The sequence below is a fragment of the Cetorhinus maximus genome, chromosome 17, assembly GCF_964194155.1.
Source record: "Cetorhinus maximus chromosome 17, sCetMax3.hap1.1, whole genome shotgun sequence".
Lineage (NCBI taxonomy): Eukaryota > Metazoa > Chordata > Chondrichthyes > Lamniformes > Cetorhinidae > Cetorhinus > Cetorhinus maximus.
The window spans coordinates 84,652,940-84,667,805 of NC_135895.1; the positions used below are offsets into that span (position 1 = coordinate 84,652,940).

At 42.4% G+C, this 14,866-nt stretch overlaps 1 protein-coding gene across 1 annotated transcript in view; it reads left to right on the top strand.

The window, feature by feature from the left end:
- pappa2 (pappalysin 2) overlaps nt 1-14,866 on the top strand; it is a 477,685-nt gene that overhangs the window by 346,538 nt on the left and 116,281 nt on the right. Inside the window, exon 18 of the mRNA XM_078561789.1 lies at nt 5,723-5,855. Coding sequence (XP_078417915.1) covers nt 5,723-5,855 — 133 coding nt within the window. The remainder of the gene's footprint in view (nt 1-5,722; nt 5,856-14,866) is intronic.

Consider the following 14,866-nt stretch of genomic DNA (forward strand, 5'->3'; position numbering starts at 1 on the left):
TTAGGGAGCTCTACTCTTTATCCAACATGCAGTGTATCTGACCTGAATGATTGATTGAGCAGCAAACGGGGGCATTTGACTCTGTACTGGGGCAGTGCTGTACCGCGTCTGGACAGTGCAGAAGAGCTTTGCACATTCTATAGCTTATCTGCAAAGTTTGATTATAACCTGCACGTACTTAAACTAGGAAACAATTCCATTGCACAACACTGACATTAACTTTAATGAGAACACAAAATTCACTAAATCTCCTCCACTCATCCAGAAAGACTGCCTTGTTTTTGAAGCTGACTGGATCCCATTCAACACATAGCATGTATCTTGTTATGGCTTTGCTACAATAGGTCTGGGAGATCAAAATTGAAGCTTGTACATGATGTCCTACCTTCAGAATAAAAACCCAGTATGTCTGATTCTTGGCCCTATTTGTAGATCGCAAGTACATCATCAAATGTACAATTAATTTTTGTTTCAGTTTGAATTGGGTAGCATCTTCAAATCAGTGTTTATTATTTCCTTAACTTAAATATTTACTGGAAAGAGCGATAAATGTTGTGGACCATTGACCAAAATCACTAGAGTGATTGAGGCGAATAGCTGAAACCCAAGAACTAATTCTTGAGGTGCTCCACTAGTTACAACCTACCAACCCAAAAATGACCTCTTTATTCCTACTCTCTCAATCTATGTTAATATATTATCTACAACCCCATGAGCCCTAATCTTTCCAATAATCTCTTAAATTGTACTTTATCAAATGCCTTTTCAAAATTCAGATATGATACAGCCACTGGTTCCCTTATCTACCTTATGATTTAAATCCTCATAAAGCTTTTTTTTCCTTTCCTAAAGCCATGTTGACTCTGCTTAATCGTATTATGATTTTAGACCATAAAACCATAAGACGTAGGAGCAGAAGTAGGCCATTCAGCCCATCGAGTCTGCTCCGCCATTGAATGAGGTCGTGGCTGATCTGATAATCCGCAACTCGCTTTCCTGCCTTTTCCCCATAACCCTTGATTCCTTTATTGATTAAAAATCTGTCTATCTCAGCCATGAATATACTTAAAGACCCAGCATCTACAGGTCTCTGCAGTAAAGAACTCCACAAATTCACTACCCTCTGAGAGAAGAAATTCCTCCTCATCTCTGTCTTAAATGGGTGACCCCTTACTCTGAGATTATTCCCCCTGGTCCTAGACTCTCCCTCAAAGGGAGACAACCTCTCAGCCTCAAGCCCCTAAGAATCCTAAATGTTTCAATAAGGTCACCTCTCATTCTTCTAAACTCCAATGAGTACAGGCCCAACCTACTCAACCTCTCCTTATAAGAAAACCCCTCCACACCCAGAATCAACCGAGTGAACCTTCTCTGGACTGCCTCCAATGCCAGTACTTCTTTCCATAGGTAAGGGGACAAAAAACTGTATTCTGGATGTGGTCTAGCTAGTGCCATGTATAGTTTTATCAAGACTTCTGTATTTTTATACTCCATTCCCTTTGAAATAAAGGCCAACATTCCATTTGCCTTCCCTATTATCTGCTGAACTTGTATGCTAGCTTTTTGTGATTCATGCACAATGACCCCCAAATCCCTCTGTGCTGCAGCTTTCTGCAGTCTTTCTCCATTTAAATAATATTTAACTCCTTTATCCTTCCTGCCAAAGTGCACAACCTCACACTTTCCCACATTATATTCCATCTGCCAAGTTTTTGCCCACTCACTTAACGTGTCTATATCCCTCTGTATACTCTTTGTGTCATCCTCACCACTTGCCTTCCCACCTATTTTTGTGTCATCTGCAAACTTGGCGATAGTACATTCCCTTCCTTCATCCAAGTCATTAATATATATTGTAAATAATTGTGACTTCAGCATTGATCCCTGCGGCACTCCATTAGTTACAGGTCACCATCCTGAAAATACCACCCTTATCCCAACTATCTTCTATTAGTTAGTCAATCCTCTATCCATGCTAATGTACTACCCCCAACACCATGGGCTATCATCTTATATGCGGTACCTTATTGAACGCCTTTTTTGAAATCCAAATATAGTACATCTACTGGTTCCCCCTTATTTCTCCTGTTTGTTGCCTCCTCAAAGAGTTCTAATAAATTTGTCAGGCATAATTTCCTATTCATGAAGCTATGCTGTCTCTGCTTGATTATATTGTGTATTCTAAATGCTCTGCTATTACATCCTTTATAATAGACTCTAACATTTTCCCAATGACAGATGTTAAGCTAACTGGCCTGTCGTTACCTGTTTTTTGTCTCTCTCCTTTTTTGAATAAGGGCGTTACATTGGCAGTTTTCCAATCCTCTGGGACTTTTCCAGAGTCTAAGGATTCTTGGAAGATTACTACCAGTGCACCTGCTATCTCTGTAGCTCCTTCCTTTAATATCCTAGGGTGTAACCCATCAGGTCCAGGGGATTTATCAGCCTTTAGCCCCATTAATTTCCCTAGTACTTTTTCTTTAGTGATAGTTATTGTATTTATTTTCTCCTCCCCTCTTTTGCCCCTTGATTATTTAATACTTTAGGAATGTTATTAGTGGCTTCTACCATGAAGATTGAAGCAAAGTATTTATTCCACTCCTCTGCCATTTCCTGGTTTCCCATTATTATTTCCCCAGCCTCATTCTCTAAGGGGCTTATGTTCACTTTGGCCTCTCTCTTCCTTTTTATATATTTAAGGAAGACCTTGCTGTCCGTTTTTATATTACTTGCTAGTTTACCGTCAAAGTTTAGTTTCTCCCACTTTATTATTTTTTGGTCACCCTTTGTTGGTTTCTAAAACTTTCCCAATCCTCTGTCTTACCACTAACCTTTGCCACATTGTATGTTTTTTCTTTAAATTTGATACTATCCTCAACTTCCTTGGTTAACCATGGTTGGTTTATCGCCTTCCTAGAATCCTTCTTCTAAATGTCCTGTTACCATGTCCCTAACAACAGATTCTAGCATTTTCCCTACTACTGGTATCAGGCAAACTGGTCCATAGTTCCCACTTTTCTCTCTTCCTCTATTTCTTGAATAGCAGGGTTACATTTGCTATCTTCCAAACCATGGAGACTGTTCTAGAAAGCACAGAATGCTGGAAAATCAAAACCAATACATTCTCAGTCTCTAAAGCCGCCTCTTTTAAATTCTTAGGAGATATAGTAACCAAGCCCAGGGGATTTATCAGCATTTCGCCTCAGCAACTTCTCCAGTATTTTATGTAATATATTGTAATAGCCAAGAATTTGATCATACTGCCCTCTCTGCCAAGTGAAACTGTGGCAAATTACATTCTCAAATTAAAGAAACTCACTCGTCATTGTGGGCATGGCACAAACTTGGAAATTAGCCTTGGAGACACATTTGCAGGAGGCCTAAAGAGTAATAAGATCCAGACCCAACTTTTGAGTAAAGTCAGAGTTGTGGTAAATCTAAAGCTGATTCAGGAGTCTGGAAATCCTCGAATGCACACACGATAGATATGGAAACAGAAACTGATGTTACCGAACAGGAAGATCAAGAGTTGTACTCAGTCACGTGGAAGATGAGATAATAGAGCTGATTATATAATTCCAGCGCCCACAGTAAAAATTAAAATCACAAATTCACAACTTAGTTTCATCATCGATAGACCTGCAGCTGTGTCTGTTAGCTCAGAAGGAGAGTACAAGAAACCCCTAAGTCACTTTCTCTTACGTACAATTAATGTGAAACAGACTTGTCCAGTTGGCAGCCCAAGGGTTTTTTGTAGTCCGTGAAACCCCTCATTGTTTTCAAAATGCCGGTCAGACAGGTACGTTAGAGTGGAAGAATCTACAAGGAGCTGCTCCTCCAATCACAGGCCGTTCCCCTCCCATGGTTGCTGCTCAGGCTCACTGTGAACCAACAGCAAATGGAGGGAGAGAAACAATCTGTGATTGGAGGAGCAACGAACATCAGCAGCGGTGAGTTTGCTGGGGAGAAAAAGGTTTTCTTTCAGGAAGTGGGGAGGAGAGGAAGCGAGTGCCGTGGGACCTGGGGGAGGAGAAGTAGGGGCTGGGGGGGTGGGGTGTGGTTGGGGAAGAGGCTGGCTGGTGTTTGTGAGAGATCGAGGGAGGTTATGTGCGTGTGTGGGAGTGAGACAGGGAATATGTGTATGTAGGATTGAGAGAGTGAATGCGCCTGTGTGGGAGTGAGAGAGTGAGTGTACGTGTGCGGGAGTGAGATAGTGAGTGTGTGTGTGTAGGATCGAAAGAGTGGGTGTGCGTGTGTAGGAGTGAGAAGGGGAGTATGCGTGTTTGTGGACGCGAGAGAGAGGGAGTGTGCATGTGTGTGAGAGCAAGAGAGGGAGTGTGCGTTTGTGTGGGAGTGAGAAAGGGAGTGTATGTGTGTGTGTGTGTGTGTGTGTGTGTGTGTGAGTGAGCATCTGCCTTACTCCCAGTCTCCTGTTTCTCACTCTCACAACCACACACCAATAAATCCTCACACCCACTCACACAGTGGGTGGGGGTGAGTCAGTAAACATCCTGAGACTGGGAGTGAGCCTGGCACACACACACACACACACACATTCACACACACACTGCCCCTCTCACACACTGATCATTTTTATTAATTACTCTTTTTTTAAATGAATTATTGTTTTTTAAACTTAACAATTCATTGCTATGACATTGCTCTATTTTTGCTCAGCAAGTTGCTTCTTTTCATAATATCTCAACCTTTTTTTGAAATTCAGCTTAATGTTGTGCCAAACCTTATCTTTCCAAAATTTGCTCGTCGGCCCTTTGAGTGAGAAAAAAATGGAAGCGTCGCCCCTCCTAAGCAAAAAGCTTGGACAAGCCTGGACTAGTTATTCCAATAACAGTGTTCCAGTGTTAAATGAAGTTAGTGTTAGTGTTATGATGATACATCCTATGACTTACCGTTAGTAGTAGGAAGGAACAAAGTCTCCCTGATGGGAAGGAATTGACTTAAGAAAATATGGTAAAACTGGGCTGTGTTATTTACAGTAGGCATCAGAGCTTGCATTGAGCTTCACTGAAACACTGCAGCAAGCCAAGGACAGAAATGTGAGCCTCAGAGCAAAGTGATGAATTAAAGCTCGGGGCGCAGCCCCTCATCTTCTTTACAGACTTCTGGACTCAACATTGAGTTTGAATTTCAGTCCATGAACTCTGATCCCCATTTTGATTCTGTTTTTTTTTTGCCATGTGCTGATCTGAATCTGGTTTTTCATGTTTTTGCTTTTAAGCAGAACTATTCATCATTCTGCCATTAACACTCACTCTGTACAAATGTTTTGTTTCTTTACAACAATCATTACCACTCCCTTTGCTTTGACACCTTTGCCATTTAATCTCTCCCACCCTCTACCCTATCCCAGGTCTAAAACCCATCCCATTTTTACCTTCCTTCATTCTGAAGAAGAGTCATATTCAACTTAAAGCCTTAACTCTGTTTCTCTCTCTCCAGAGACTCTGCTCAACCTGCTGAGTGTTTCCAGCACTTTCTGTTTTTATTTCAGCTGTCGCGAATGCTACCCAAATGCAGTTCTCTCCACTCTATTTGTTAACCTACCTTGTTGCTACCTTTGTAGTGAAACCTTATGCCAAGTGATATCAAAGCATTTTAATATGTGTGATAAAGAGGGTTAGGGAGGGAGCATTTACCATTTAACACTTTTATAGCTGCTATTATTATTGACTTTAACTCTGTTGCATTCCTATTTCCTCAGGAGCCCATCCGTTGTACTAAAGATGGCACTTGGACAAAAGACTTTACTCTGTGTGAGCAGGTGCCTGGAGATTGCCTGCCTCCCCCAGAACTGAACTTGGTGGAATATATGTGCGCTGATGGACATGCAATAGGTATTGAAACATACATGAACAGTATCTATAATTCTTTCATTAAATTGGGCCCATTCAGGTTCACAGGGGCTTTGTACAAAGCTATTTAAGCATAAAGTGTTCACTAAAAACTTTGAATTGCCTTCCAAATGTCACATTTGGAAGGCAATTGCTACGAAGCAGAATTCCAGGGTGTATGTTACCATCAGGCACTTAACCTCTAGCAACGTGAATGCAAGGTTAATCCGACTGAAAATCCTTCTCATATTCTGGAGGTAAGTGTTGGCATTATGCCGTAGGAAAGAGTACCCATTGCACACTATGTCAGTGTTTCCGTTGGCAAGTTGCCATGACATCTATGGCCAAGGCAGATGGGATAGTCATTGATCTTGGTCTCAAGCATGTGGGGAGAAAGGCTGAAGCACACACGTTTAACAATCTAGTGAGGGAATAGTGACGGTCAGCAGTGCTGTGCTTGGAGGGACCATGAGCTCTTTCAGCCCTATTTCACACTGCACATGCCTCACTATGGACCACCACCTGGTGCTTTTCAGCCAGTCCCTCTTTCTTAATTGAGCATCTTATCAAAGGCTCATGCTCACAAAGCAGTAAAAAGTGGGACAAAGATAAGTTAAATCAGGAGGTCATGACTCGGTTGACACGAAACTTGACCATTTTTGCAGTCTTCCTTAAAAAGATAAGGCGAGAGAAGTCATAAGATCGCAGTATTTCATAAATTGATGTTCAGGCAGGGAAAAAGTAACAGCTGCTTTGGCACAACAGTGTAAGAGCTACGGTCTCCATTGCCAAAGCCTCCTTGCATTCATGGCTGCAGAAGGTGGGAGATATATGCCAGTTACCTCAGCCAAAGTCTGCCCATAGATAGCAGGCTGGGTAGCTCATAGGTTGTGCCAACCGGAACAAGCGAGCTAATTCATTTGTTTCATGTTATGGTTGCTCTCACTGGGATGTTTGCAGCTGATCATGGTGCAAAGCAGACTGAAGCTATTTCTGAACTGGTAGTTTTTGGGATTTCACCGTGATAGTTTGGGCTGTGCCATCAAGCATTGGTAGGATGCAGGAGTCCCACCTGAGATCTACCCATGCAGGAGCTCTTCACTTGATTGAAGGGATGGTGGGGCCAGGTCACCAGACTCTGCTCTCAGCCAGAGACCTGCTCATGGTGTCGAGTCCAGGAACCTAAAGGAGAAGAGGCCAAACAATGGGAAGCATTCACTTTGAACGGCTGTTGTCTCACTGCCTGCTAGTGAACTGCCTGCTACATTTCTTGGGGACCGATGGAGATGAAAACCAAGAGAGATGTCCAATCAGCGGCTGAATTGTTATTTCCCATTTTACAATATCACACAAAGCTAAAATTCCCCACTATGAAAACATATTGACCTTGTAGGTCTGTCAGTCTCAACTACATTAAGGTCATGGGCCTTTAATAGCTCTGCAGATTAAGACAATAGTAGGCAGAGTCATATACTAGGAGTTTGATGCTATGTTAATTGATTTTGGCTAGGGTGGTAGTAGGGAGCCGTATATTTGGAATCTGGTAGAGGCCCTTGGTGAATGTGCCAGTGTGTGAAAATCAGGTGAGGACAAGAATAAACATAATGCCAATACCCCTTGCAGTCAAATCGCGTACTAGACTTTGCACAAAGAGCAGAGTCATTTTAATGACATGTTAGAAGACAGCTATCAAGGATGAATGTCAGCAAGGAGTCAGGCAAGCTCAGCAATGACATGCATTTGACCTAAAAATAAGCCTGAGGGGTTAAAATGCTAAGAGCAGGAATTTCCTTGCAGCTGCTCATGCTCCACTAATCTTACTGGAGCAGGAACAGCTCTGAGAAAATTTGTGGCCTAAATTTTGAACGAATTAAACCTTTTAAGACAGAACAATTTAGTTTAATATGAGGATCAATTGCTGTTGTGTGCCACCTGTGCAACATGATAAGTCCCACATGTCTCATCTTGTCCAGAGTGACCCATGTGTGAAATCAACTTGAGCTTGAAGGGCAACTGGGGAAATGCTATTGGGTCTGGGAGGCTGAGGGTTATGGAAGTACACATTCTAGGAGATAGTCATCCCATAGGTAGAGAGGAGTGGTCATGAAGGCAAGTGGTGTGACCATCCCATTGTGATAGATGGAGGAGTCAGGCAGCTGTGCAGGGCTCATTTGAGACCACTGATTGACATAAATGGTATTTAATTCTTGATTACATGGAGGAGGCAACCAGAAGGCATGTCACGACACTGTGGAGTTTGTAGTGGCCAAAGGAGAGCAAGTTCAACACGGGTACATCATGGCACTAAGAGGGAATTCTCTAGTCAAGGCTTTTAGAAAGGCACTTGTGTACCTGCACCTCACTGTCCTAAGTAGCATATTGTCTATCAGGTGTCAAGGTAAGGGTTATCACTGAGTAGATGCAAAATACTTTGCAGAGGGACTTGGAATGGTCAGAAGTCACCTTGGAACCAATTACATAGGAATAGTTTTTCAAGAAGTGAAGTTTTCTCCAAAATAGTTTGTGTGAATCATCCAGGCACTTGACCATACAAAAGAAAATCTGCATGTCTTTTTTGCTCTGTACATGTGGCATATGCACATCAGCTGACACTTTGAGAATGATATCACCAACAGGGATTGGCTTAGAATATTTAAATACACATTTATCTTGATTAAGTTTCAGGTTGAGTCTTCGAGTAACTTGAAGTAACATTCCTAAGTCTTGTCATCATGTTCCTTTTTGGATGAACCCCACACTGTTGTGTCATCCATCTATGTGTCGCCACCTTCAATGTGTTCATAGATCATATGAACGTTTTTGCAATATACATCTCAAATTGAGGCAATACCAAAGAGTAAAGACCTACACCTCCCAGAAAGGTATTCAATATGCACAACTTCATCCAAATTCAGTTGCCAGAAATCTGAGAATGCACCTAACTTTCTAAAATATTTTCTATTATCAAAATGTATTAGAATTTACCCCCAAATTTGAAACCTTAAACATTCCCATTTAGTAGTCCCATTTAATTTTTTTTTATGTCCAAACAAATAGCCATTTGGTTTGTTAAGCACTACTTACGCATTTGAACGATTTTTTTTAGTTCATTTATTTTTATCGTGAGCCCTTCTGCTTATCATGGAATCATACAGCACAGAAGGAGGCCATTTGGCCCATTGTGCCTGTGCAGGCTCTTTGAAAGAGCTATCCAATTAATTGTTCTTCCCTGCTCTTTCCCTACAGTCTTACACTTTTGTCCCCAGCAAGTATTTATCCAGTTCCAATTTGGAAAAATTACTATTGAATCTGTTTCCACCACCCTTTCAGTCCAGATCATAGACATAAAAGGCGGTAGAAGTTTGGAACTTTCTTTCAAAAATGGCAATTTATGCTAGAACAATTATTAATTTTAAATCTGATATTCATAGATTTTTGTTAACCAAAGGCATTAAGGGACATGGAGAAAAGGTAGGTATGTGGAGTTAGGCCAGAGCTGGAACAGGTTTGACGAGCCAAATGCTCGTCCCATCATCTTGTTTTCCTAGTAACAATGTGTTTGGGGAAAAAAAACTCTCTTTTTGTCACCTCTGGGTTATTTTGCCCATTTCCTTAAATCTGTGTCTCTGGTTACTGACCCCTCAGCCACTGGAAATAGTTTATCCCTATTTACACAATCAAAATTGTTCATGATTTTGAGCACCTCTATCACAGCTCCTCTAGCCTTTCTCTGCTATAAGGGGAACGATTCCAACTTCTGCAGTCTCCCCACATAACTGAAGTCCGTCATCTCTGGTAGCTTGCTAGTAAATCTCCTCTGCACCTTCACCAAGACCGAGGGGTAGTGTCCAAAATTGGGTATTATACCCCAGCTGAGGCCTAACCAGTGTTTTCTCAAAGTTTAGCACAACTTTTTGCATTCCAAGCCTGCCCCTATTTATAAAATGAAGGGCTCTATATGCCTTTTTGATAGCCTTATCAACTTGCCCTGCCACCTTCAAAGACTTGTGTATGTGAACCTCAGGTCTCACTGTTCCTGTACCTCCTCTAAAAATTGCACCATTTAGTTTATATTGCCTCTCACCAATCTGCATTCCAAAATGCACCACTTCACATGTCTCCGTGTTCAGTTTCATCTGCCGTGTGTCTGCTTTTTCTATTAGGCTCTTATTTTTTTAATTTTTCCACGCAGATGTCACTTTTCCATGTGGATTTTGTATTGGGCTAATTTGTTTATCAATCCTGATCTGGATATTCCCTGACAAGCAGCCTAATCCTCATGGAGGTAGGAGTTAGCTGACACCTCTCCTGGATATGCATTACATCTGGTAACCTAGCTGCACACTGTGTTCAAGTTGTAAACTCCTGTGCAGTATTCATGCAGCAGATCGTTACCAACTGTGTGGTTTGTAATGAGTACCATAACATTTTTGCACTTCACTGTGCAATGTATTCAAGTAAAATTCAGCTTTTGACCCTCTTATTTTAAACAAGCTAACAACTGCAATAAATTGCCGAGAAAGTTAAACACAAATTCTATCTCAAACTACTTATTTAAAACAGACTTTGAGTAAGATTATATCCGTGGTCCCCTAAATGTCCAGATTCCTCTTTTATTTGGTGTGGTAAGTAGCAGATGTTTTTAAAGGACGGCAAAGGATTTGTGTTGATCTTTATCATTCCTAAGTATTATTGTTTTTAATACCCTCTCCCGGCCTCCTTGTAAGATATATTTTTCTTGTGTGCGGTTTCCTGGCTGAGAGAATGAGTAGGTGGCCTTTAGTGTTGGTACGCCGTGAAGTAATGTTCTTACTTAAAATAAAACTGAGCAGAAGTGCCAGGGACTTCATCGTTATTCATTTCAAAAGCATTAATCATAGAATCATAAAACATAGTAAGAGGCCATTTGGCCCTTCGTGCCTGTGCTAGAGCTTTGAAAGAGCTATCCCATTAGTCCCACACACCTGCACAGCCATGCAAATTTCTCGTTTTCAGTTAGCTCCTGCTGGCAGAAACAGTTTCCCCTCATCTACTCTGTCAAAACCCTACATAATTGTGAACACCTCTCACAAGAATCTCCTTAACCAACTTGCTGTAATCATCCCAGCTTCTTTAGTCTTTCCACGTAATCGAAGTCCTCAAGTTGCTTTTCCGACAGTGCATTAATCTGCAGCAAGAGACCAATGGTATCTTCAGGCCAGAAAATTATAGGAGAAAATAAAGAAAAAACAAACAAGCCTCATAAGGAAATATCAGGACAGGTGACCAAAAGCTTGACCGAAGAGGTAGGATTTAAGGAGTGAATTACTGCAGAGCAGAGAGGTTTAGGGAGGGCACTCCAGAGTCTTTGGGCCGAGGCAGCTGAAGGCGTGGCTGCTAACAGTGGAGAAAAGAAAATTGGGGATGTGCAGGAGGCCGGAATCGGAACACAGGAATGGGGGGGGTGGGGGTGGGGGTGGGGGGGCGGTAAGCAGTGAATTGAGAAAGAATTGCCTTCTGTTAAGCACACGGAGCTGGGGCTCAGTGCCCACCCACCATGAAATGCCCGCAGTCAACTTGATACAAATAAGTGCACTGGCAGAAAACAGTTCGTCACATCCTCGTAGACAATTAGCTAGCTTGCCAAGAAATGTTCTACTTGGATCAGAGTTTCTAGGAACTACAGATAAGAATAGCTAATTTGCAAATCCTTGTATCACGGCCCACGTAAACATTAATTCAGCAAATCACTCGGAACAGAAACAAAAACAAAACTATTGCACAAGGATGTGCTTTACGCATTGAGACTCATTCTGAACTGTGCCGGTTTCTGCGTGCGACCTGCCAGTTTGGGTAATTTTATGTGCCATATATTAAAGAGGAAAGCACGCTAACTTGCTCCATAATCTTTGAAAACAGTACTTGCACACTTATTGGGCGGAATTTTACGCTGGCTTGATTTAACGGTCCTGACGAAGTCAATGGACTTTTGAATGGCTCGCCGTATTTTATGGCCCCGCCCCCACCGAAATGGGGCTGTAAAATTCCACCCGGAGAACCTCCCTGTTGTTGCTCTGAAATACTCGCTAGAAGTCATCAGCTTAGAGCAGACACATTGCATACAGCAAGAAGAATAACTAATTTTCCATCCTCAATAATGTCATTAGAGGCTCAACAGACTGGCACTTTTTTCTGTGGATAGGAGAAGACCGAAGTTTGACAAGATAGGCATAGAGAAGACATGTCCACTTGTGAGGGGTAGGGGTTCAGAGCCAGGGGCCATAAATATAAGATAGTCACTAACAAATCCAATAACGAATTCAGGAGCAGCTTCTTTACCCAGAGAGTGGCTACAAGGTGGAACTCGTTACCACATGGAGTGGTCGACGTGGATAGTGTTGTTGCATTTTAGCAGGAGCTGGATAAGAACATCAGGAGTAGACTAAGTGGACTGAATGGGATCATTGCTGATCATGGCCTGACCTTCACTTTCCTGCCTGTTCCCCCTATCTCTTGACTCCCCACCATTCAAGAATCTGTCTGTTTCAATCGTAAATATGTATCCAATGATTTAACCTCCACAGTTCTTTGGGGTAGAGAATTCCAAAGATTCCCAACCACCTGAGAGAAGAAATTCCTCCTCATCTCCGTCATAAATGGCTGATCCCGTATTTTTAAATTGTGACCCTTACTTCTAGATTCCCCCATGTGGGGAAGCATCCTCTGCCCTGACAAGCCCCCTCAGATTCTTATAGGAACATGAGTAGGCCATTCAGCCCTGCTCTACTAATCAATATGATCATGGCTGATCTGGTTGTGTCTCAACTCCACTTTCCTGTCTGCCACCATAACCCTTGACTCCCATGTCTATCAAAAATCTATCGAACTCAGCCTTGAATAAATTCAATGATCCAGCCTCCACTGCTTTCTGGGGAAGAGAATTCCACAGACTAATGACCCTCTGAGAGGAAAAAAATTCTCTTCATCTCCATTTTAAATGGAGACCTCTTATTCTTAAACTGTGTCCCCTAATTCTAGTTTCCTCCACAAGTGGAAACGCCCTTCCGGTTTCTATCCTATCAAGTCCCTTCAGGATCTTATATGTTTCAGTAAGATTACCTCTCATTCTTCTAAACTCCAATGGGTATAGGCCTAAACTGTTCAACCCATCTTCATAAGATAAACCCCTCATCCTAGGATGAGTCAAGTGAACCTTCCCTGAGCTGCTTTTAACACAAATATATGTACTTTTTTCAAATAAGGAGATCAAAACTATACACAGTATTCCAGATGTGGTCTCACCAAGGCCCTGTACAGCTGCAGTAAAACTTACCCACTTTTATGTTTCATTCCCCTTGCAATAAACACCAACATTCCAGATGTTAGGCTATCTAGCCTGTAGTTTCCTGCTTTCTGCCTCCCTCCTCCCTGGAATAAAGTTCCTCCCTCGTATTCACCTCTTAATTTTTAAATATCTGTGGAAAGTTTTATAAGTCTTCTACAGTGAAGACAGACACAAAATACCTGTTTATTGCCACCTCCATTTCCTTGTTTGTCATTATCAATTCCGCAGACTGATTCCCTAGAGGATCAACACTAGCATGAGTTACTCTTTTCCTATTTAAATACTTGTAGAAACTCTCATTTTTGTACTCATTCATGGGATGTGGCATCACTGGCTAGGCCAGCATTTATTATCCATCCCTAATTGCCCTTCAGAAGGTGGTGCTGAGCTGCCATCTTGAACTGCTGTAGTCCATGTGGTGTAGGTACACCCACGGTGCTGTTAGGGAGGGAGTTCTAGGATTTTGATACAGCGACAGTGAAGAAATGGTGATATATTTCCAAGTCAGGAGTGGTGCTGCCCTCGTCCTACTAGATTATAGTGATCATGGGTTTGGAAGGTGCTGTCTAAGTAGACTTGGTGAGTTCCTGCAGTGCATCTTGTAAATGGTACTCACTACTGCCACTGTGCGTCGGTGGTGGAGGGAGTGAAGGTTTGTAGATGGAGTGCCAATCAAGTGGGCTGCTTTGCCCTGGATGATGTCAAGTTTATTGAGTGTTGTTGGAGCTGCACTCATCCTGGCAATTGGAGAGTATTCCATCACACTCCTGACTTGTGGCTTGTAGATCGTGGACAGGCTTCGGGAAGTCAAGAGGTGAGTTAGTTGCCACAAGCTTCCTAGCCTCTGACCTGGTCTTGTGGCCACAATATTTATACGGCTAGTCCAGTTCAGTTTCTGGTCAATGGTAACCTCCAGGATGTTGATAGCGGGGGAATCGCATATGGTACTGAACATTGTGCGATCATCAATGAACATCCCCACATCTGATCTTATCGTGGAAGGATGGTCATTGATGAAACAGCGGAAGATGGTTGGGCCGAGGACACTATCCTGAGGAACTCCTGCAGTGATGTCCTGGAACTGAGATGACTGACCTCCAGCAACCACAACCATCTTCCTTTCTGCTAGGTATGACTCCAACCAGCGGAAAGTTTTCCCCCGAATCCCATTGACTACAACTTTTGCTAGGGCTCCTTGATGCCACACTCGGTCAAATGCTGCCTTGATGTCAAGGGCAGTCACTCTCACCTCAGCTCTTGAGTTCAGCTCTTTTGTCCATGTTTGAACCAAGGTTGTAATGAGGTCAGAAGCTGAGTGGCTCTGGCGGAACCCAAACTGAGTGTCAGTGAGCAGGTTATTGCTAAGCAAGTGCCGCTTGATAGCACTGTTGATGACTCCTTCCATCACTTTACAGACGATCGAGAGAAGACAGGTGGGGTGGTAATTGGCCAGGTTGATTTGTCCTGCTTTTTGTGTACAGGACATACAGGGGCGATTTTTCATATTGCCAGGTAGATGCCAGTGTTGTAGCTGTACTGGAACAGCTTGGCTAGGGGCGTGGCAAGTTCTGGAGCACAAAATACTCTTTGTGAAGGATGTGTCATCCGTGGCTAAATATAAAGGTTAAGGATTGTATCAAATTGAAAGAAACACTGTGCAAATGTGCAAAAATTAGTGGTAGGTCAGAAG